This window comes from Rhipicephalus microplus, unplaced genomic scaffold (genome assembly GCF_043290135.1).
Source record: "Rhipicephalus microplus isolate Deutch F79 unplaced genomic scaffold, USDA_Rmic scaffold_266, whole genome shotgun sequence".
Taxonomy (NCBI): Eukaryota; Metazoa; Arthropoda; class Arachnida; order Ixodida; family Ixodidae; genus Rhipicephalus; species Rhipicephalus microplus.
The window spans coordinates 12321-34905 of record NW_027464837.1 but is presented as its reverse complement, the minus strand read 5'-3'; the positions used below and the strand labels follow the sequence as shown (position 1 = coordinate 34905).

General features: G+C 51.4%; 3 protein-coding genes across 3 annotated transcripts; all 3 read right to left on the bottom strand.

Annotated features, from left to right (window-relative positions):
• Nucleotides 1-690: 690 nt before the first annotated feature.
• On the bottom strand, nucleotides 691-1511 carry LOC142792984 (histone H4). The gene is made up of 2 exons (XM_075885715.1): nucleotides 1179-1511; nucleotides 691-1135 (listed from the first exon to the last, which is right to left on the bottom strand). Exon 2 carries the CDS (start codon nucleotides 1080-1082, stop codon nucleotides 771-773), a length of 312 nt encoding a protein of 103 aa, XP_075741830.1. The 5' UTR covers nucleotides 1083-1135; nucleotides 1179-1511; the 3' UTR covers nucleotides 691-770.
• An 8974-nt stretch (nucleotides 1512-10485) lies between these two features.
• LOC142792985 (histone H4) lies at nucleotides 10486-11284 on the bottom strand. The gene has a single exon (XM_075885716.1). The coding sequence runs from the start codon at nucleotides 10875-10877 to the stop codon at nucleotides 10566-10568; it is 312 nt and encodes a 103-aa protein (XP_075741831.1). The 5' UTR covers nucleotides 10878-11284; the 3' UTR covers nucleotides 10486-10565.
• Nucleotides 11285-20304: 9020 nt separating this feature from the next.
• Nucleotides 20305-21198, bottom strand: LOC142792986 (histone H4). The gene has a single exon (XM_075885717.1). It carries the CDS (start codon nucleotides 20676-20678, stop codon nucleotides 20367-20369), a length of 312 nt encoding a protein of 103 aa, XP_075741832.1. The 5' UTR covers nucleotides 20679-21198; the 3' UTR covers nucleotides 20305-20366.
• Between the last annotated feature and the right edge of the window lie 1387 nt (nucleotides 21199-22585).

The following is a 22585-nucleotide window of genomic DNA, read 5'->3' as shown; positions in this document are numbered from 1 at the left end:
GTGTACTTGCTTCTGACTTGCGCAGAAATTCTGTTTAAACATCCCCTTCCACTTTTCTTTCTTTTTTTTTTTGTATTTTGCAGCTCGGCAGCGCCAGGTGTGAAAAAAAAAAAACAAACAAAAATTATTAGGCGTGACAATGTACACAATGTGTTATTGAATGGGGCACTTCTGAGTGCACAGCGGGCGCGGTAAACACGACCAACCTGTCACAATCAATTTTTTCATTTGTAAGTACACATCCCTTCTTCGTCTGGGTGCCCCACGGTAGAACATAGTGCGTTTTTATTTATTTTGACACAACGTGACGCGATCGTGTAGTGGGCATTCCAAAGAAAAAAGCGAGTTCGTGCTTCCTGAGCATAGTCGTGTCTCCAAGAATGCAGTGACCAGGGTAGAACGCTGCGCTCGGCTTCTTCCTTCGCGCGATAAGGTAACTAGGCGACGTTCGCTTGACGGGCCCGTTTTAGCAGCTTGGCTTGCAGGAAGGAGAGGAAGAACTCGCAGATGCGGCGATTGATTCGTGCATGCAGACCCAGGAGAAAGACGACGACGCGAACGAAATGCGGTGAACGTGACAAGTACCCAGCGCGATCAAGCTACTACTACACGAGGTGCTGCTCACCTGAGCGATGACGCAATGATATTGCAAAGAGGGACGGACGGGTATGGCGAACCGCTGGGATCACACTGCCGAAGCATCAAGTGGGTAGCCCTGAAGAGGGCTGTTGTGTTCTCGTTGGCTGGCTGCAGGCGACGCCGCTGGCTTCTTAGCCTCCGAATCCGTACAGGGTGCGGCCCTGACGCTTGAGGGCGTACACGACGTCCATGGCTGTCACGGTCTTCCTTTTGGCGTGCTCGGTGTAAGTGACGGCATCGCGGATCACGTTCTCGAGGAACACCTTGAGAACGCCGCGAGTTTCCTCGTAGATGAGGCCAGAGATGCGCTTGACACCGCCACGGCGCGCCAGACGACGGATGGCCGGCTTGGTTATGCCCTGGATGTTGTCACGCAACACCTTTCGATGACGCTTGGCGCCACCCTTCCCCAGCCCTTTGCCACCTTTGCCACGGCCAGACATGACGGCTTCCGAAGTTTCTGCTTCTGCTTCGAAACGCGCCCGGAAAGCGAATGCTCGACACGATCGAGTCGCGGTGTCGGCGCCGGCCCGCGAGACTGAGGTGGTAGTGATTAGAATGAAGAGGAAAAAGGCACCTAATTTCTGTCTGCCTTCAGGCGACACGGCGCAGTGCCTTATAGGGGTGGGGGGAAGGAGGGATAAAAGAATAGAAGGAAAGTAGAAGCAGAAGAAGACAGCCAACGAGAGGAAAAAAGAAGGAGATAGGAAAGTGGGGATCCGGTCGAAGCAGTCCAAGGGCGGGGTGCCACAATGCGAGAGCTACACGGCGTCAGGAGACCGCGGAGGGCGAACCAGTCGGCGGGAGCTACGCTGAAGTCGGAGATCGCGAGGGCACAACCGTCCAGCTTGAAATCCTGCGAGCGAATCATCAACTGAGGAGGAAGGCGAACGGCGCACGCCGGTTGGTCGGCGGCCAGCTCGTCTCTCTCTCCCTCTTTTCTTCGCGAGGAGCGCGTTGGCCGCGCAGGTTGCTGCACTGACTATTTTTCTGCACTACAAGATTGAATATACACGGCAAACATGCTTTCGTTTGTTTGTTTGTTTTTAATTCTTTTCTCGTTACTGTTGCTAAGTTTCTTGCCCATTCATTCACGCACCCTTCACTGCTGCAAAATGGCGTATCAGTCGTATCAGCTGCCCCAGCGGCAAGGAGACATCAAACCGAGTAAGCGACAATTCATGTACGCGTACGTACAAGCCCAGCGGATACAACGCGTTCGCTAAAAAACGTTTCATCGTGTCCACTGAACATGACACACGCAATATTTGTCAAAACTCACAGCTGCAACAGCTCACCTGTGTGCCGCACGTAAATAAACTGCACACTTAACACTTTGCGACTACTCGTCCCCGGCGTGTGCCCCCCCCCCTCTTTTTTTTTTCTTTTCTATGTTCTCGCTTTCTCTCTAATCACATCAATGCCTCATTTGCACGCACGAAACCCGTTTCACGGCGTCACTTTGACGCCATCCTTGTCGCCAAACCAAGGGACTAACACACGCGGTCCGGGCACGGCCTCATGGCCGGAAATTTCTAAACAAAGCGTGCTCGCGTTGTTGTGGACGCCGGCACGTGAAATTCGGCAAAGTAACAGCACCTTTGGCTGGCTACGCGTGTCTCAAATTTTACTGTGGCAGCTCCACTACATATCGCGATACGGCAGTTTCACCGAAGCCACGCAACGCGACCGCGCTCATTTCAGCATTCACGGGGACGGCAGAGAGTGAGAGCGCACCTCCTCTCGGGCGCGCCTCTCCTCCCGTAAACACGGACTGTCAAGCGGTCCGGTCGCAGCGAAGTTTCCCCATCTCCTTGCGGGGTGGTTCAACACCTGCCCGTTTCAAGTGCACGGTTGCACTGTGAGGAACCCTGCAAGGGTCACGCAATTACAGGCAAAACAGCCCTAACTCTAAAGCGCCTTACATAGGACGAGATTGGAGCGTAAAATGCACCACCCTTTATGCATTCTTTCTTCTTTACAGCGTTGGAAGAGTGTTCGTTCGCTGCATGTTTTACGCATGCGTACTTTCGCTTACATAATACCTTCGGAGGCTGACAACCTGTTAAGTAATCTATCAACGACTATCCGGACGGCATCAGCTGTGCAAAGAAGATTTGCAGTTGGCCTTCCAGAGCCGTCCAGAGCACACAAAGTAGGTCTACACATCGTGGCAACCAATATTTCGAAAAAAGTGAATTGCGTAGTATTATAAAGAATACAACTTTCAGAATGAGCAAAACTGCTTGGTTTGACCAAAGTACAAAGAGGTGCGATTTATACCACATCGATCCATTTATTGAATTAAAAATTACGCTGGCATTAGATAGAATATCGGAAACTCTAATTGACCGATTGAGGCTAGGCACGGCATACACAAAAACATTTGTTTTTTTTTTTTTCTTTGCACAGACACGGCAGAGCTGAAAGTCCCGAATGCGAATGCGGATTGATAGATGAAGACGTATGTCACCTTCTCGTAGACTGTCCACATCACGAGACGCCGTCTTAAGTCCGAACAGTTGGCATTAGACCGCAGACCGTTTAACATGAAGAAACTTCTGGGTCCGTGGCCTACTCGAGTTTTACAGTCGCACGCTTTAAAAGCATCAACACGTTCTTTACAAGACAGCGGGATTGCTGATAAGTATTAAGAAATAACGAACTTTCATTTGTAACAAATGTACTTATTATGTACAGTATCACGTGACTCTCATCATGTGTGTGTTGTGAAATGAATGACGTGTCGACAATTATGTACACACGAGCGAATGCATCTTTATACGGACCAGACGTGTGCTCTACTGTTTTGTGCTGGTGGACCGAATATTATCGAGGGACATTATATCAGAGACTTCATTCATTGACTTTCGAACATTTACTTACCATTGTGTTCTGATATGTGCGTATAAGTGTAAGTGTGTCTTTGCATATCTCTGCCCGAGTTTTCTACTTTCCATGCACTGCTTTGTACGTTTTGCTTCAAGATACGTGTTCAAGTTTAACTCAACGGCCAAGGAGTAGCCGGCGCCATAATGGTGCGCCGACATCTCCTTACATATCATATCAATAAGAAAAAAAGATGCGCGCCAATGCCCATCTATTGTATTCCCTTCTCACGTGCCCCAATACCAAACTGCGCGTGCCATTTCTGTGGTGCAAGTGTGTTTAAGTAGTCGCAGTTTCATCTTTCACAATCATGAGGGTTCCCATATTGAAAGTATTCCTTCCCCGAACTTGTGGCAGGGACGCACGATGCGAAATTACAAAATGATCGCGCTTGAAAGCTTCATACAAATGCACTGTCGACCCGCCGAACATAGTCAGTAATCTAAAACAAAGCGGAAATAAACGGTGCGTCCGCTCATTCATTTAAGGTAAGTTTCCCACCACATTCCGAATGGAACGTACCACTCATTTGTGCCTAGCACAGGCGCATTTGTTCTTTCGAAGAGAACACAGTGTTCCGCTACACCGTGTGATTATGTAAACGTCAAGCCGAGCAGTGTCGTTTGCTGGCCGGCCTGGCTATGTTTCTTTCGGCGACGCGCAAACGGAGCACTCGGTGCGAAAACGGGAAATGCCCATACCTCGTGTCGACCGCCTTTCTTTACTGGATTTCGTACTTCTTTGTGCACTATATAAATCACCTGCGTGGTACCCCTGTCATGCGTACGCACAGTTTTGTTTTTTCCTTCACTCGGGCTGTCGATACTTTGCTTTCGGACAATAATTAGCATGCAGTCCGCCGCCACGCTTTTCTGCTTCTACAGCTATTGTCACATGCGTCTATATATTTCTCCCCTATCTTTTCTTGCATCAATGCTTCCGCACATTTTTCACCGCGCCACGCACTTTAAGCTACATTCACTCCTCCTACAGTCTCGAAACGGGCCTGCCCTGCGCTCTCAAGAAATAAATGCCCCAATTTCGTAAACAAATGAATGGCGTGGCAGAGAAGGAACTCTGCGCTGTCTGATGAATGTGGCTGTACCCTTCACATCGGGCGGCAGCTATCACCACCTAGCCATAATGCTGACCTAACAAACAGCTACATTTATCTTGTTTTTTTTCTCTCTTTAAATAGTGAAGTATAGGACCGCGGTGCTTTGCAGTGAATGGTTTAGTTTTCACTCTTGCCTTGACTTTAGCCACCAATAAGATAACCACCTTCTAGTTAATTCTACCCGCCTAAAGTCTATTTTGCCCTCCCCCGTCTCTAAACCCCGGTGCTTTTGAAAAACTCTGCGCCATCATTCTAAACTATAAGGTGAAGCCCTTTACATAGCATTATCAAGTGTTCGGCAGTTTCCTTCTCTCCGCATGCACTGCATACCGTGTATACCCCTTCATATTTGGCCCGACATGTCGGAGTTGCTCGGGCAAGCGCTGACGCGAGTTTCCTATTCTATCATTTCCCAAGAGCTGAACACACTCGAGTTCATGTTACCTTTTTTTGAGAGAAGCGGCCACCTTCCCCCTGTTTTTTTTTTTTTTTTTAATTACCACGCTCCTGGTTTTGTTTTCCCTCCATTACCGTACTTGTGGCACTTTTCTCCGCGCACTCGGTCTTCTCTAATTTACCTGTTCAACCTCCCCGAGCACACACGTCGAGCGCGGCACACCAACGCTCCTGCTAGCGGTGTTCAACAGAGAGAAGAGGATGGATTCGGAGCCGAATCTCTCAGCACAACCCCTATGCCGACGCAGACAATTTGGGTGGCTCTGAGAAGAGCCGTTGATTTGTCGTTGCTCGCTGTGGCCCACGACGCACGCCTACTTGGAGCTGGTGTACTTGGTGACGGCTTTTGTACCCTCGGACACCGCGTGCTTGGCCAGCTCTCCGGGCAGCAGCAGGCGCACCGCGGTCTGGATCTCCCGGCTCGTGATGGTCGAGCGCTTGTTGTAGTGAGCAAGGCGTGACGACTCGGCGGCGATACGCTCGAAGATGTCGTTCACGAAGCTGTTCATGATGGACATGGCCTTGCTGGAGACACCAGTGTCGGGGTGCACCTGCTTCAGCACCTTATAGATGTAGATGGAGAAGCTCTCCTTCCTGCGGCGCTTCTTCTTCTTCTTGTCCGTGGCGCGCACATTCTTCTGCGCCTTGCCGGCCTTCTTGACGGCTTTGCCAGACGGTTGGGGAGGCATGATTTCACACAACACGCACGCGAGACCGGAGTCGAATGCGCGTGTCCCCCCGTCTCGCCGCGCTTAAATATGAGCGAGGGGTGTTGACGAGATCAGCACAACGCGCGCGCCCCATTGGTTCGCACGGCTTCTCTCTCTCACACTCTCATCCGTTCCCCGCGAGCGGCGGCGCGCGATGGTGGCAACGGAAACCATTCGAGCACGGCTCTCATCTCAGAAGGCAGCAGCTTTCTTGTTTTCGGCAACCGGCGTCGTACCAAGCGAAAAGCAACACCATGTCCGGACGTGGCAAGGGCGGCAAGGCGAAAGGCAAGAGCAAGACCCGTTCTAGCCGCGCGGGGCTTCAGTTCCCCGTGGGCCGTATTCACCGCCTCCTACGCAAGGGAAACTACGCCGAGCGCGTCGGAGCTGGCGCTCCGGTCTACCTGGCTGCCGTACTCGAGTACCTGGCCGCCGAGGTGCTCGAGCTGGCGGGCAACGCCGCTCGTGACAACAAGAAGACCCGGATCATCCCCCGTCACTTGCAGCTCGCCATCCGCAACGACGAGGAGCTGAACAAACTGCTTTCCGGCGTCACCATCGCGCAGGGCGGTGTGTTGCCCAACATTCAAGCCGTGCTTCTTCCAAAGAAGACGGAGAAGAAGGCGTAAGCGAGCACCCCTTCCGCGCGCTCGCCGCATTCCCCAAACGGTCCTTCTAAGGACCACCCAAACAGGTGACGCGGCCGTGTTTCGCTTCGCAGTCACGATGGCTCTGTTCGTACCCTCAAGCGTGTTTGTTTTTCTATACTTTATATATATTTCCTCGCGACATCAGTTAGCCACAAGTGCGCGACGCCAAATGCTGCAAAGAGACAACCAAATCACGCAGCTCGGCACCGAAAAAGACAGAAAAGAGCATGTAAGCGTTGTCATTTCTCATTAAAAAAAAAAAAAAAAGCTCCACACGTAACCGTCTATCCTTACGATGACACCTGAACGGGTCAGCACAGGGACAGAGTAAATTTAATACCTTTGAATAGAAAAACAAACGTAAGGTAAAAAAAAAAAAAGAGAGAGAGAGAGAGAGAACCCGCCGTTAGCGCATTCCATTTGGTGCTTCTAACACAATTTATTTCGTCTATCTTGCTAGGCAGCGCAGCCACTATTACACAGAACACACAACACAAGCGCTTAACTTCAACTAAACGTTTATTGCAAAAAAAAAAAAAAAAAAATTGTCCAGAATATGGCACAAAAACTTGTTCAGCTTCAAAAGAAATGAAAGGAAATGACACGCGATGATTTCGAGTGTGTTAGTGCACTCTCTATCGCGCTCACGCGGAAAGAACTGTTTTTTGGATGGGGTGATAGAGAATAACAGACAGTAATGTGCGGGACTGGCACGTGTGCTTTTTGTTGTCTACCTTTTACTATTCTTTTTCTCTGTTCACCCCCTTTATAAACTCTGACGTTTGCAATGAAAGTTCAGTTGAAGTTAAGCGCTTGTGTTGTGAGGTCTGTGTAATAGTGGCTGCGCTTCCTAGCGAGATGGATCCTTACCAACTGGCCCGATACAATTGTTTATTTCGTCTCTCGGTAAAACTTCATCACCTCCTACGAGTGCACCCAAAAGTTGCGCCGGGGTCCAGCAGCCCAAGTCACCATGGCGTTACGCAAACAGAAGCCCTCAAAAACACCTTACAAGCGGCGGGCAAAAAGGTAAACACATAAATGAAATTGACACACCACAGGGTCGCAGCACGGCTGCTGCACACACACCGACTGAAGCTAGCCTACCTTTTCTCTGTCTACTCATAATGATACACACTTTTACCTTGAATTTGTCAAAGCTGAGCCATTTCTTCGTAATAACGACGCGCCGACGTTCCGTTCTTCCGCGCGCTAGACAACGGCAGCCACGTACGTACAAAACATGACAGCAAAAGAGGGTGCGGCCGGAGTACGTGGCCTGGAGTGGTCTCGTAGCCAAAGCAGACACGTTGGTGGTCCTGAGAAGGACCGTTTGTTGTTGCTTGCCTGTCGACCGAAGCGCAGGGAGCAGCCCAACTTAGGCGCGCTCACCGCGAATGCGCCGAGCCAGCTGGATGTCCTTTGGCATGATGGTGACGCGCTTAGCGTGGATGGCGCACAGGTTGGTGTCTTCGAAAAGACCAACGAGGTAGGCCTCGCTAGCTTCCTGTAGGGCCATCACGGCAGAACTCTGGAAACGGAGGTCCGTCTTGAAGTCCTGAGCGATTTCCCGCACCAGGCGCTGAAAGGGAAGCTTGCGGATCAGCAGTTCGGTCGACTTCTGGTATCGGCGAATTTCACGCAGGGCCACGGTTCCAGGCCTGTAACGGTGAGGTTTCTTCACCCCGCCTGTGGCAGGGGCACTCTTGCGAGCAGCCTTGGTAGCAAGCTGCTTACGCGGAGCCTTGCCTCCAGTACTCTTGCGCGCGGTTTGTTTAGTTCGGGCCATGCTGCGTGCGTCCGATCACCTCGACTGACGGAGCGAAACTGCGCTCCTGCCGGAGATCGGCAAAAGCGGCTTCGCCGCACGACCCATCTCTCTCCCTCCCATTGGCCGAAGCGTGAGAACCCGTCCGCGTGCGAGCGCGGAAGCGTACGCCAGGATGCTGGCTGGCGCTCATTTTCGGGCAACCGTGCAGTTCGCGGCTGCAAAGAGGTACACCGAAACGAAACCACTACCGCTGTACAATACAGCCTGCTGCGCATTTCTTTCGCCTTCCAGGCAACACATCAATCGACGCTGTAGCTCGTCGCTTCCCGAAGCGGCGCGACGGAGTGCGAGACGCCACCATTCACGCCAACAGCGCGCATCGCACTAGAGCGCCTCGCATCACCGAGGGCAAATGCGCACTGCCACGCCAAAAAAACTTGCTCCTTGCGTTGTCGCTTATTTGCGACCATTACGTAGATGGGCGAAGACGACGAGAGACCACCGGCAGTGTTGGTATATGCATACACGTCCGCGCAACGACAAGGAGTAAAACGCAACAAAACATTCTAACACAAACACCCCGTACATCCAACTGCCACTGAGCGCGCCTACTTGCTCAATCGCAGACAGTAACGGGACTCAATTTTATCTTCCTTTCCCTCTTAAGAATCACTCATACATACTTGCCAAACTACTAGGTGCGCTCAATGGCGGTTGGATGTACGGGGTGTTTGCGTTCGAATGTTTTGTTTCATTTTTACTCCTATTCCCTCGATATGTCGTCTCACTCTGGCTTCCCTCATGTCTCTTTCTCTACACTTTTATTCCCACCCTTTTAATCCCCCCTCACCCCCCATCCCTTGTGAGCTACCGCTGAGGTGTCGCATCCTGATGCAGACAGTTTCGGGGCTCACTTTCCTCTTCTTTTCCATCTTACACATCAGCAATCCCCCCCCCCCCCCCCCAACCTCTAAGTGCTAAATATGTGGCACAAAAAGCAGGAAATGGACTCAATGAAAGGGTGAAAAATAATAATCATAATAGAAACGAAGATCAACACGCGCCTCAAAAAGCCCCATTCACTCCTCTTTCACATTTTCACGAGAAAATGAAGGTACACACATGGAGAACAATTTTTGTTATAGGTAGGCTTGCCTGAGCAGAACCACTGTCGTGCGCCTTGGTTACACATTCGACACGCCTCGTCCTGTGCGGAGGTGGGTGGGAAACCAAGGGTGCACTTGAAAATGCAATGCTCGTGGGTTGGTGTCGCCATCTGACGGCAGGCTCACGCGAGCGCGCCTTGCTTTCGAATTTCCCGCGCTCGAACCTCTCGCGTTTACATCATGGGCTAGTCCCCCCCCCCCCCCCCTCTCGCGTGGGCGGCGAAGCCAGCCTCCCTAGAGTGACCACCTCTGCCGGCGAAATGGAAACACTTGTTGCGTAGCTGTCCGTCCAAGTAAAGCTTTCACAACTGCAGTGTTCGCAGCACCAGTACAGTACATGAGTGCCACTTCTATCAAGTGCAGCTTCCCTCAGCACGCTGCATGGGCAGCGCTTATTGTGTACTTGCTTCTGACTTGCGCAGAAATTCTGTTTAAACATCCCCTTCCACTTTTCTTTCTTTTTTTTTTTGTATTTTGCAGCTCGGCAGCGCCAGGTGTGAAAAAAAAAAAACAAACAAAAATTATTAGGCGTGACAATGTACACAATGTGTTATTGAATGGGGCACTTCTGAGTGCACAGCGGGCGCGGTAAACACGACCAACCTGTCACAATCAATTTTTTCATTTGTAAGTACACATCCCTTCTTCGTCTGGGTGCCCCACGGTAGAACATAGTGCGTTTTTATTTATTTTGACACAACGTGACGCGATCGTGTAGTGGGCATTCCAAAGAAAAAAGCGAGTTCGTGCTTCCTGAGCATAGTCGTGTCTCCAAGAATGCAGTGACCAGGGTAGAACGCTGCGCTCGGCTTCTTCCTTCGCGCGATAAGGTAACTAGGCGACGTTCGCTTGACGGGCCCGTTTTAGCAGCTTGGCTTGCAGGAAGGAGAGGAAGAACTCGCAGATGCGGCGATTGATTCGTGCATGCAGACCCAGGAGAAAGACGACGACGCGAACGAAATGCGGTGAACGTGACAAGTACCCAGCGCGATCAAGCTACTACTACACGAGGTGCTGCTCACCTGAGCGATGACGCAATGATATTGCAAAGAGGGACGGACGGGTATGGCGAACCGCTGGGATCACACTGCCGAAGCATCAAGTGGGTAGCCCTGAAGAGGGCTGTTGTGTTCTCGTTGGCTGGCTGCAGGCGACGCCGCTGGCTTCTTAGCCTCCGAATCCGTACAGGGTGCGGCCCTGACGCTTGAGGGCGTACACGACGTCCATGGCTGTCACGGTCTTCCTTTTGGCGTGCTCGGTGTAAGTGACGGCATCGCGGATCACGTTCTCGAGGAACACCTTGAGAACGCCGCGAGTTTCCTCGTAGATGAGGCCAGAGATGCGCTTGACACCGCCACGGCGCGCCAGACGACGGATGGCCGGCTTGGTTATGCCCTGGATGTTGTCACGCAACACCTTTCGATGACGCTTGGCGCCACCCTTCCCCAGCCCTTTGCCACCTTTGCCACGGCCAGACATGACGGCTTCCGAAGTTTCTGCTTCTGCTTCGAAACGCGCCCGGAAAGCGAATGGTGGTGGTGGTAGTGATTAGAATGAAGAGGAAAAAGGCACCTAATTTCTGTCTGCCTTCAGGCGACACGGCGCAGTGCCTTATAGGGGTGGGGGGAAGGAGGGATAAAAAGAATAGAAGGAAAGTAGAAGCAGAAGAAGACAGCCAACGAGAGGAAAAAAAGAAGGAGATAGGAAAGTGGGGATCCGGTCGAAGCAGTCCAAGGGCGGGGTGCCACAATGCGAGAGCTACACGGCGTCAGGAGACCGCGGAGGGCGAACCAGTCGGCGGGAGCTACGCTGAAGTCGGAGATCGCGAGGGCACAACCGTCCAGCTTGAAATCCTGCGAGCGAATCCGCGAATGCTCGACACGATCGAGTCGCGGTGTCGGCGCCGGCCCGCGAGACTGAGGAGGAAGGCGAACGGCGCACGCCGGTTGGTCGGCGGCCAGCTCGTCTCTCTCTCCCTCTTTTCTTCGCGAGGAGCGCGTTGGCCGCGCAGGTTGCTGCACTGACTATTTTTCTGCACTACAAGATTGAATATACACGGCAAACATGCTTTCGTTTGTTTGTTTGTTTTTAATTCTTTTCTCGTTACTGTTGCTAAGTTTCTTGCCCATTCATTCACGCACCCTTCACTGCTGCAAAATGGCGTATCAGTCGTATCAGCTGCCCCAGCGGCAAGGAGACATCAAACCGAGTAAGCGACAATTCATGTACGCGTACGTACAAGCCCAGCGGATACAACGCGTTCGCTAAAAAACGTTTCATCGTGTCCACTGAACATGACACACGCAATATTTGTCAAAACTCACAGCTGCAACAGCTCACCTGTGTGCCGCACGTAAATAAACTGCACACTTAACACTTTGCGACTACTCGTCCCCGGCGTGTGCCCCCCCCCCTCTTTTTTTTTTTTCTTTTCTATGTTCTCGCTTTCTCTCTAATCACATCAATGCCTCATTTGCACGCACGAAACCCGTTTCACGGCGTCACTTTGACGCCATCCTTGTCGCCAAACCAAGGGACTAACACACGCGGTCCGGGCACGGCCTCATGGCCGGAAATTTCTAAACAAAGCGTGCTCGCGTTGTTGTGGACGCCGGCACGTGAAATTCGGCAAAGTAACAGCACCTTTGGCTGGCTACGCGTGTCTCAAATTTTACTGTGGCAGCTCCACTACATATCGCGATACGGCAGTTTCACCGAAGCCACGCAACGCGACCGCGCTCATTTCAGCATTCACGGGGACGGCAGAGAGTGAGAGCGCACCTCCTCTCGGGCGCGCCTCTCCTCCCGTAAACACGGACTGTCAAGCGGTCCGGTCGCAGCGAAGTTTCCCCATCTCCTTGCGGGGTGGTTCAACACCTGCCCGTTTCAAGTGCACGGTTGCACTGTGAGGAACCCTGCAAGGGTCACGCAATTACAGGCAAAACAGCCCTAACTCTAAAGCGCCTTACATAGGACGAGATTGGAGCGTAAAATGCACCACCCTTTATGCATTCTTTCTTCTTTACAGCGTTGGAAGAGTGTTCGTTCGCTGCATGTTTTACGCATGCGTACTTTCGCTTACATAATACCTTCGGAGGCTGACAACCTGTTAAGTAATCTATCAACGACTATCCGGACGGCATCAGCTGTGCAAAGAAGATTTGCAGTTGGCCTTCCAGAGCCGTCCAGAGCACACAAAGTAGGTCTACACATCGTGGCAACCAATATTTCGAAAAAAGTGAATTGCGTAGTATTATAAAGAATACAACTTTCAGAATGAGCAAAACTGCTTGGTTTGACCAAAGTACAAAGAGGTGCGATTTATACCACATCGATCCATTTATTGAATTAAAAATTACGCTGGCATTAGATAGAATATCGGAAACTCTAATTGACCGATTGAGGCTAGGCACGGCATACACAAAAACATTTGTTTTTTTTTTTTTCTTTGCACAGACACGGCAGAGCTGAAAGTCCCGAATGCGAATGCGGATTGATAGATGAAGACGTATGTCACCTTCTCGTAGACTGTCCACATCACGAGACGCCGTCTTAAGTCCGAACAGTTGGCATTAGACCGCAGACCGTTTAACATGAAGAAACTTCTGGGTCCGTGGCCACTCGAGTTTTACAGTCGCACGCTTTAAAAGCATCAACACGTTCTTTACAAGACAGCGGGATTGCTGATAAGTATTAAGAAATAACGAACTTTCATTTGTAACAAATGTACTTATTATGTACAGTATCACGTGACTCTCATCATGTGTGTGTTGTGAAATGAATGACGTGTCGACAATTATGTACACACGAGCGAATGCATCTTTATACGGACCAGACGTGTGCTCTACTGTTTTGTGCTGGTGGACCGAATATTATCGAGGGACATTATATCAGAGACTTCATTCATTGACTTTCGAACATTTACTTACCATTGTGTTCTGATATGTGCGTATAAGTGTAAGTGTGTCTTTGCATATCTCTGCCCGAGTTTTCTACTTTCCATGCACTGCTTTGTACGTTTTGCTTCAAGATACGTGTTCAAGTTTAACTCAACGGCCAAGGAGTAGCCGGCGCCATAATGGTGCGCCGACATCTCCTTACATATCATATCAATAAGAAAAAAAGATGCGCGCCAATGCCCATCTATTGTATTCCCTTCTCACGTGCCCCAATACCAAACTGCGCGTGCCATTTCTGTGGTGCAAGTGTGTTTAAGTAGTCGCAGTTTCATCTTTCACAATCATGAGGGTTCCCATATTGAAAGTATTCCTTCCCCGAACTTGTGGCAGGGACGCACGATGCGAAATTACAAAATGATCGCGCTTGAAAGCTTCATACAAATGCACTGTCGACCCGCCGAACATAGTCAGTAATCTAAAACAAAGCGGAAATAAACGGTGCGTCCGCTCATTCATTTAAGGTAAGTTTCCCACCACATTCCGAATGGAACGTACCACTCATTTGTGCCTAGCACAGGCGCATTTGTTCTTTCGAAGAGAACACAGTGTTCCGCTACACCGTGTGATTATGTAAACGTCAAGCCGAGCAGTGTCGTTTGCTGGCCGGCCTGGCTATGTTTCTTTCGGCGACGCGCAAACGGAGCACTCGGTGCGAAAACGGGAAATGCCCATACCTCGTGTCGACCGCCTTTCTTTACTGGATTTCGTACTTCTTTGTGCACTATATAAATCACCTGCGTGGTACCCCTGTCATGCGTACGCACAGTTTTGTTTTTTCCTTCACTCGGGCTGTCGATACTTTGCTTTCGGACAATAATTAGCATGCAGTCCGCCGCCACGCTTTTCTGCTTCTACAGCTATTGTCACATGCGTCTATATATTTCTCCCCTATCTTTTCTTGCATCAATGCTTCCGCACATTTTTCACCGCGCCACGCACTTTAAGCTACATTCACTCCTCCTACAGTCTCGAAACGGGCCTGCCCTGCGCTCTCAAGAAATAAATGCCCCAATTTCGTAAACAAATGAATGGCGTGGCAGAGAAGGAACTCTGCGCTGTCTGATGAATGTGGCTGTACCCTTCACATCGGGCGGCAGCTATCACCACCTAGCCATAATGCTGACCTAACAAACAGCTACATTTATCTTGTTTTTTTTCTCTCTTTAAATAGTGAAGTATAGGACCGCGGTGCTTTGCAGTGAATGGTTTAGTTTTCACTCTTGCCTTGACTTTAGCCACCAATAAGATAACCACCTTCTAGTTAATTCTACCCGCCTAAAGTCTATTTTGCCCTCCCCCGTCTCTAAACCCCGGTGCTTTTGAAAAACTCTGCGCCATCATTCTAAACTATAAGGTGAAGCCCTTTACATAGCATTATCAAGTGTTCGGCAGTTTCCTTCTCTCCGCATGCACTGCATACCGTGTATACCCCTTCATATTTGGCCCGACATGTCGGAGTTGCTCGGGCAAGCGCTGACGCGAGTTTCCTATTCTATCATTTCCCAAGAGCTGAACACACTCGAGTTCATGTTACCTTTTTTTGAGAGAAGCGGCCACCTTCCCCCTGTTTTTTTTTTTTTTTTTTTAATTACCACGCTCCTGGTTTTGTTTTCCCTCCATTACCGTACTTGTGGCACTTTTCTCCGCGCACTCGGTCTTCTCTAATTTACCTGTTCAACCTCCCCGAGCACACACGTCGAGCGCGGCACACCAACGCTCCTGCTAGCGGTGTTCAACAGAGAGAAGAGGATGGATTCGGAGCCGAATCTCTCAGCACAACCCCTATGCCGACGCAGACAATTTGGGTGGCTCTGAGAAGAGCCGTTGATTTGTCGTTGCTCGCTGTGGCCCACGACGCACGCCTACTTGGAGCTGGTGTACTTGGTGACGGCTTTTGTACCCTCGGACACCGCGTGCTTGGCCAGCTCTCCGGGCAGCAGCAGGCGCACCGCGGTCTGGATCTCCCGGCTCGTGATGGTCGAGCGCTTGTTGTAGTGAGCAAGGCGTGACGACTCGGCGGCGATACGCTCGAAGATGTCGTTCACGAAGCTGTTCATGATGGACATGGCCTTGCTGGAGACACCAGTGTCGGGGTGCACCTGCTTCAGCACCTTATAGATGTAGATGGAGAAGCTCTCCTTCCTGCGGCGCTTCTTCTTCTTCTTGTCCGTGGCGCGCACATTCTTCTGCGCCTTGCCGGCCTTCTTGACGGCTTTGCCAGACGGTTGGGGAGGCATGATTTCACACAACACGCACGCGAGACCAGAGTCGAATGCGCGTGTCCCCCCGTCTCGCCGCGCTTAAATATGAGCGAGGGGTGTTGACGAGATCAGCACAACGCGCGCGCCCCATTGGTTCGCACGGCTTCTCTCTCTCACACTCTCATCCGTTCCCCGCGAGCGGCGGCGCGCGATGGTGGCAACGGAAACCATTCGAGCACGGCTCTCATCTCAGAAGGCAGCAGCTTTCTTGTTTTCGGCAACCGGCGTCGTACCAAGCGAAAAGCAACACCATGTCCGGACGTGGCAAGGGCGGCAAGGCGAAAGGCAAGAGCAAGACCCGTTCTAGCCGCGCGGGGCTTCAGTTCCCCGTGGGCCGTATTCACCGCCTCCTACGCAAGGGAAACTACGCCGAGCGCGTCGGAGCTGGCGCTCCGGTCTACCTGGCTGCCGTACTCGAGTACCTGGCCGCCGAGGTGCTCGAGCTGGCGGGCAACGCCGCTCGTGACAACAAGAAGACCCGGATCATCCCCCGTCACTTGCAGCTCGCCATCCGCAACGACGAGGAGCTGAACAAACTGCTTTCCGGCGTCACCATCGCGCAGGGCGGTGTGTTGCCCAACATTCAAGCCGTGCTTCTTCCAAAGAAGACGGAGAAGAAGGCGTAAGCGAGCACCCCTTCCGCGCGCTCGCCGCATTCCCCAAACGGTCCTTCTAAGGACCACCCAAACAGGTGACGCGGCCGTGTTTCGCTTCGCAGTCACGATGGCTCTGTTCGTACCCTCAAGCGTGTTTGTTTTTCTATACTTTATATATATTTCCTCGCGACATCAGTTAGCCACAAGTGCGCGACGCCAAATGCTGCAAAGAGACAACCAAATCACGCAGCTCGGCACCGAAAAAGACAGAAAAGAGCATGTAAGCGTTGTCATTTCTCATTAAAAAAAAAAAAAAAAAGCTCCACACGTAACCGTCTATCCTTACGATGACACCTGAACGGGTCAGCACAGGGACAGAGTAAATTTAATACCTTTGAATAGAAAAACAAACGTAAGGTAAAAAAAAAAAAAGAGAGAGAGAGAGAGAGAACCCGCCGTTAGCGCATTCCATTTGGTGCTTCTAACACAATTTATTTCGTCTATCTTGCTAGGCAGCGCAGCCACTATTACACAGAACACACAACACAAGCGCTTAACTTCAACTAAACGTTTATTGCAAAAAAAAAAAAAAAAAATTGTCCAGAATATGGCACAAAAACTTGTTCAGCTTCAAAAGAAATGAAAGGAAATGACACGCGATGATTTCGAGTGTGTTAGTGCACTCTCTATCGCGCTCACGCGGAAAGAACTGTTTTTTGGATGGGGTGATAGAGAATAACAGACAGTAATGTGCGGGACTGGCACGTGTGCTTTTTGTTGTCTACCTTTTACTATTCTTTTTCTCTGTTCACCCCCTTTATAAACTCTGACGTTTGCAATGAAAGTTCAGTTGAAGTTAAGCGCTTGTGTTGTGAGGTCTGTGTAATAGTGGCTGCGCTTCCTAGCGAGATGGATCCTTACCAACTGGCCCGATACAATTGTTTATTTCGTCTGTCGGTAAAACTTCATCACCTCCTACGAGTGCACCCAAAAGTTGCGCCGGGGTCCAGCAGCCCAAGTCACCATGGCGTTACGCAAACAGAAGCCCTCAAAAACACCTTACAAGCGGCGGGCAAAAAGGTAAACACATAAATGAAATTGACACACCACAGGGTCGCAGCACGGCTGCTGCACACACACCGACTGAAGCTAGCCTACCTTTTCTCTGTCTACTCATAATGATACACACTTTTACCTTGAATTTGTCAAAGCTGAGCCATTTCTTCGTAATAACGACGCGCCGACGTTCCGTTCTTCCGCGCGCTAGACAACGGCAGCCACGTACGTACAAAACATGACAGCAAAAGAGGGTGCGGCCGGAGTACGTGGCCTGGAGTGGTCTCGTAGCCAAAGCAGACACGTTGGTGGTCCTGAGAAGGACCGTTTGTTGTTGCTTGCCTGTCGACCGAAGCGCAGGGAGCAGCCCAACTTAGGCGCGCTCACCGCGAATGCGCCGAGCCAGCTGGATGTCCTTTGGCATGATGGTGACGCGCTTAGCGTGGATGGCGCACAGGTTGGTGTCTTCGAAAAGACCAACGAGGTAGGCCTCGCTAGCTTCCTGTAGGGCCATCACGGCAGAACTCTGGAAACGGAGGTCCGTCTTGAAGTCCTGAGCGATTTCCCGCACCAGGCGCTGAAAGGGAAGCTTGCGGATCAGCAGTTCGGTCGACTTCTGGTATCGGCGAATTTCACGCAGGGCCACGGTTCCAGGCCTGTAACGGTGAGGTTTCTTCACCCCGCCTGTGGCAGGGGCACTCTTGCGAGCAGCCTTGGTAGCAAGCTGCTTACGCGGAGCCTTGCCTCCAGTACTCTTGCGCGCGGTTTGTTTAGTTCGGGCCATGCTGCGTGCGTCCGATCACCTCGACTGACGGAGCGAAACTGCGCTCCTGCCGGAGATCGGCAAAAGCGGCTTCGCCGCACGACCCATCTCTCTCCCTCCCATTGGCCGAAGCGTGAGAACCCGTCCGCGTGCGAGCGCGGAAGCGTACGCCAGGATGCTGGCTGGCGCTCATTTTCGGGCAACCGTGCAGTTCGCGGCTGCAAAGAGGTACACCGAAACGAAACCACTACCGCTGTACAATACAGCCTGCTGCGCATTTCTTTCGCCTTCCAGGCAACACATCAATCGACGCTGTAGCTCGTCGCTTCCCGAAGCGGCGCGACGGAGTGCGAGACGCCACCATTCACGCCAACAGCGCGCATCGCACTAGAGCGCCTCGCATCACCGAGGGCAAATGCGCACTGCCACGCCAAAAAAACTTGCTCCTTGCGTTGTCGCTTATTTGCGACCATTACGTAGATGGGCGAAGACGACGAGAGACCACCGGCAGTGTTGGTATATGCATACACGTCCGCGCAACGACAAGGAGTAAAACGCAACAAAACATTCTAACACAAACACCCCGTACATCCAACTGCCACTGAGCGCGCCTACTTGCTCAATCGCAGACAGTAACGGGACTCAATTTTATCTTCCTTTCCCTCTTAAGAATCACTCATACATACTTGCCAAACTACTAGGTGCGCTCAATGGCGGTTGGATGTACGGGGTGTTTGCGTTCGAATGTTTTGTTTCATTTTTACTCCTATTCCCTCGATATGTCGTCTCACTCTGGCTTCCCTCATGTCTCTTTCTCTACACTTTTATTCCCACCCTTTTAATCCCCCCTCACCCCCCATCCCTTGTGAGCTACCGCTGAGGTGTCGCATCCTGATGCAGACAGTTTCGGGGCTCACTTTCCTCTTCTTTTCCATCTTACACATCAGCAATCCCCCCCCCCCCCCCCAACCTCTAAGTGCTAAATATGTGGCACAAAAAGCAGGAAATGGACTCAATGAAAGGGTGAAAAATAATAATCATAATAGAAACGAAGATCAACACGCGCCTCAAAAAGCCCCATTCACTCCTCTTTCACATTTTCACGAGAAAATGAAGGTACACACATGGAGAACAATTTTTGTTATAGGTAGGCTTGCCTGAGCAGAACCACTGTCGTGCGCCTTGGTTACACATTCGACACGCCTCGTCCTGTGCGGAGGTGGGTGGGAAACCAAGGGTGCACTTGAAAATGCAATGCTCGTGGGTTGGTGTCGCCATCTGACGGCAGGCTCACGCGAGCGCGCCTTGCTTTCGAATTTCCCGCGCTCGAACCTCTCGCGTTTACATCATGGGCTAGTCCCCCCCCCCCCCCCTCTCGCGTGGGCGGCGAAGCCAGCCTCCCTAGAGTGACCACCTCTGCCGGCGAAATGGAAACACTTGTTGCGTAGCTGTCCGTCCAAGTAAAGCTTTCACAACTGCAGTGTTCGCAGCACCAGTACAGTACATGAGTGCCACTTCTATCAAGTGCAGCTTCCCTCAGCACGCTGCATGGGCAGCGCTTATTGTGTACTTGCTTCTGACTTGCGCAGAAATTCTGTTTAAACATCCCCTTCCACTTTTCTTTCTTTTTTTTTTGTATTTTGCAGCTCGGCAGCGCCAGGTGTGAAAAAAAAAAAACAAACAAAAATTATTAGGCGTGACAATGTACACAATGTGTTATTGAATGGGGCACTTCTGAGTGCACAGCGGGCGCGGTAAACACGACCAACCTGTCACAATCAATTTTTTCATTTGTAAGTACACATCCCTTCTTCGTCTGGGTGCCCCACGGTAGAACATAGTGCGTTTTTATTTATTTTGACACAACGTGACGCGATCGTGTAGTGGGCATTCCAAAGAAAAAAGCGAGTTCGTGCTTCCTGAGCATAGTCGTGTCTCCAAGAATGCAGTGACCAGGGTAGAACGCTGCGCTCGGCTTCTTCCTTCGCGCGATAAGGTAACTAGGCGACGTTCGCTTGACGGGCCCGTTTTAGCAGCTTGGCTTGCAGGAAGGAGAGGAAGAACTCGCAGATGCGGCGATTGATTCGTGCATGCAGACCCAGGAGAAAGACGACGACGCGAACGAAATGCGGTGAACGTGACAAGTACCCAGCGCGATCAAGCTACTACTACACGAGGTGCTGCTCACCTGAGCGATGACGCAATGATATTGCAAAGAGGGACGGACGGGTATGGCGAACCGCTGGGATCACACTGCCGAAGCATCAAGTGGGTAGCCCTGAAGAGGGCTGTTGTGTTCTCGTTGGCTGGCTGCAGGCGACGCCGCTGGCTTCTTAGCCTCCGAATCCGTACAGGGTGCGGCCCTGACGCTTGAGGGCGTACACGACGTCCATGGCTGTCACGGTCTTCCTTTTGGCGTGCTCGGTGTAAGTGACGGCATCGCGGATCACGTTCTCGAGGAACACCTTGAGAACGCCGCGAGTTTCCTCGTAGATGAGGCCAGAGATGCGCTTGACACCGCCACGGCGCGCCAGACGACGGATGGCCGGCTTGGTTATGCCCTGGATGTTGTCACGCAACACCTTTCGATGACGCTTGGCGCCACCCTTCCCCAGCCCTTTGCCACCTTTGCCACGGCCAGACATGACGGCTTCCGAAGTTTCTGCTTCTGCTTCGAAACGCGCCCGGAAAGCGAATGGTGGTGGTAGTGATTAGAATGAAGAGGAAAAAGGCACCTAATTTCTGTCTGCCTTCAGGCGACACGGCGCAGTGCCTTATAGGGGTGGGGGGAAGGAGGGATAAAAAGAATAGAAGGAAAGTAGAAGCAGAAGAAGACAGCCAACGAGAGGAAAAAGAAGGAGATAGGAAAGTGGGGATCCGGTCGAAGCAGTCCAAGGGCGGGGTGCCACAATGCGAGAGCTACACGGCGTCAGGAGACCGCGGAGGGCGAACCAGTCGGCGGGAGCTACGCTGAAGTCGGAGATCGCGAGGGCACAACCGTCCAGCTTGAAATCCTGCGAGCGAATCAAGCGAATGCTCGACACGATCGAGTCGCGGTGTCGGCGCCGGCCCGCGAGACTGAGGAGGAAGGCGAACGGCGCACGCCGGTTGGTCGGCGGCCAGCTCGTCTCTCTCTCCCTCTTTTCTTCGCGAGGAGCGCGTTGGCCGCGCAGGTTGCTGCACTGACTATTTTTCTGCACTACAAGATTGAATATACACGGCAAACATGCTTTCGTTTGTTTGTTTGTTTTTAATTCTTTTCTCGTTACTGTTGCTAAGTTTCTTGCCCATTCATTCACGCACCCTTCACTGCTGCAAAATGGCGTATCAGTCGTATCAGCTGCCCCAGCGGCAAGGAGACATCAAACCGAGTAAGCGACAATTCATGTACGCGTACGTACAAGCCCAGCGGATACAACGCGTTCGCTAAAAAACGTTTCATCGTGTCCACTGAACATGACACACGCAATATTTGTCAAAACTCACAGCTGCAACAGCTCACCTGTGTGCCGCACGTAAATAAACTGCACACTTAACACTTTGCGACTACTCGTCCCCGGCGTGTGCCCCCCCCCCTCTTTTTTTTTTTCTTTTCTATGTTCTCGCTTTCTCTCTAATCACATCAATGCCTCATTTGCACGCACGAAACCCGTTTCACGGCGTCACTTTGACGCCATCCTTGTCGCCAAACCAAGGGACTAACACACGCGGTCCGGGCACGGCCTCATGGCCGGAAATTTCTAAACAAAGCGTGCTCGCGTTGTTGTGGACGCCGGCACGTGAAATTCGGCAAAGTAACAGCACCTTTGGCTGGCTACGCGTGTCTCAAATTTTACTGTGGCAGCTCCACTACATATCGCGATACGGCAGTTTCACCGAAGCCACGCAACGCGACCGCGCTCATTTCAGCATTCACGGGGACGGCAGAGAGTGAGAGCGCACCTCCTCTCGGGCGCGCCTCTCCTCCCGTAAACACGGACTGTCAAGCGGTCCGGTCGCAGCGAAGTTTCCCCATCTCCTTGCGGGGTGGTTCAACACCTGCCCGTTTCAAGTGCACGGTTGCACTGTGAGGAACCCTGCAAGGGTCACGCAATTACAGGCAAAACAGCCCTAACTCTAAAGCGCCTTACATAGGACGAGATTGGAGCGTAAAATGCACCACCCTTTATGCATTCTTTCTTCTTTACAGCGTTGGAAGAGTGTTCGTTCGCTGCATGTTTTACGCATGCGTACTTTCGCTTACATAATACCTTCGGAGGCTGACAACCTGTTAAGTAATCTATCAACGACTATCCGGACGGCATCAGCTGTGCAAAGAAGATTTGCAGTTGGCCTTCCAGAGCCGTCCAGAGCACACAAAGTAGGTCTACACATCGTGGCAACCAATATTTCGAAAAAAGTGAATTGCGTAGTATTATAAAGAATACAACTTTCAGAATGAGCAAAACTGCTTGGTTTGACCAAAGTACAAAGAGGTGCGATTTATACCACATCGATCCATTTATTGAATTAAAAATTACGCTGGCATTAGATAGAATATCGGAAACTCTAA

Excerpts from the sequence above, each read along its gene's own strand:
- LOC142792984 (XM_075885715.1), bottom strand. The coding sequence starts at position 1,082 with ATGTCTGGCCGTGGCAAAGGTGGCAAAGGGCTGGGGAAGGGTGGCGCC.
- LOC142792985 (XM_075885716.1), bottom strand. The coding sequence starts at position 10,877 with ATGTCTGGCCGTGGCAAAGGTGGCAAAGGGCTGGGGAAGGGTGGCGCC.
- LOC142792986 (XM_075885717.1), bottom strand. The coding sequence starts at position 20,678 with ATGTCTGGCCGTGGCAAAGGTGGCAAAGGGCTGGGGAAGGGTGGCGCC.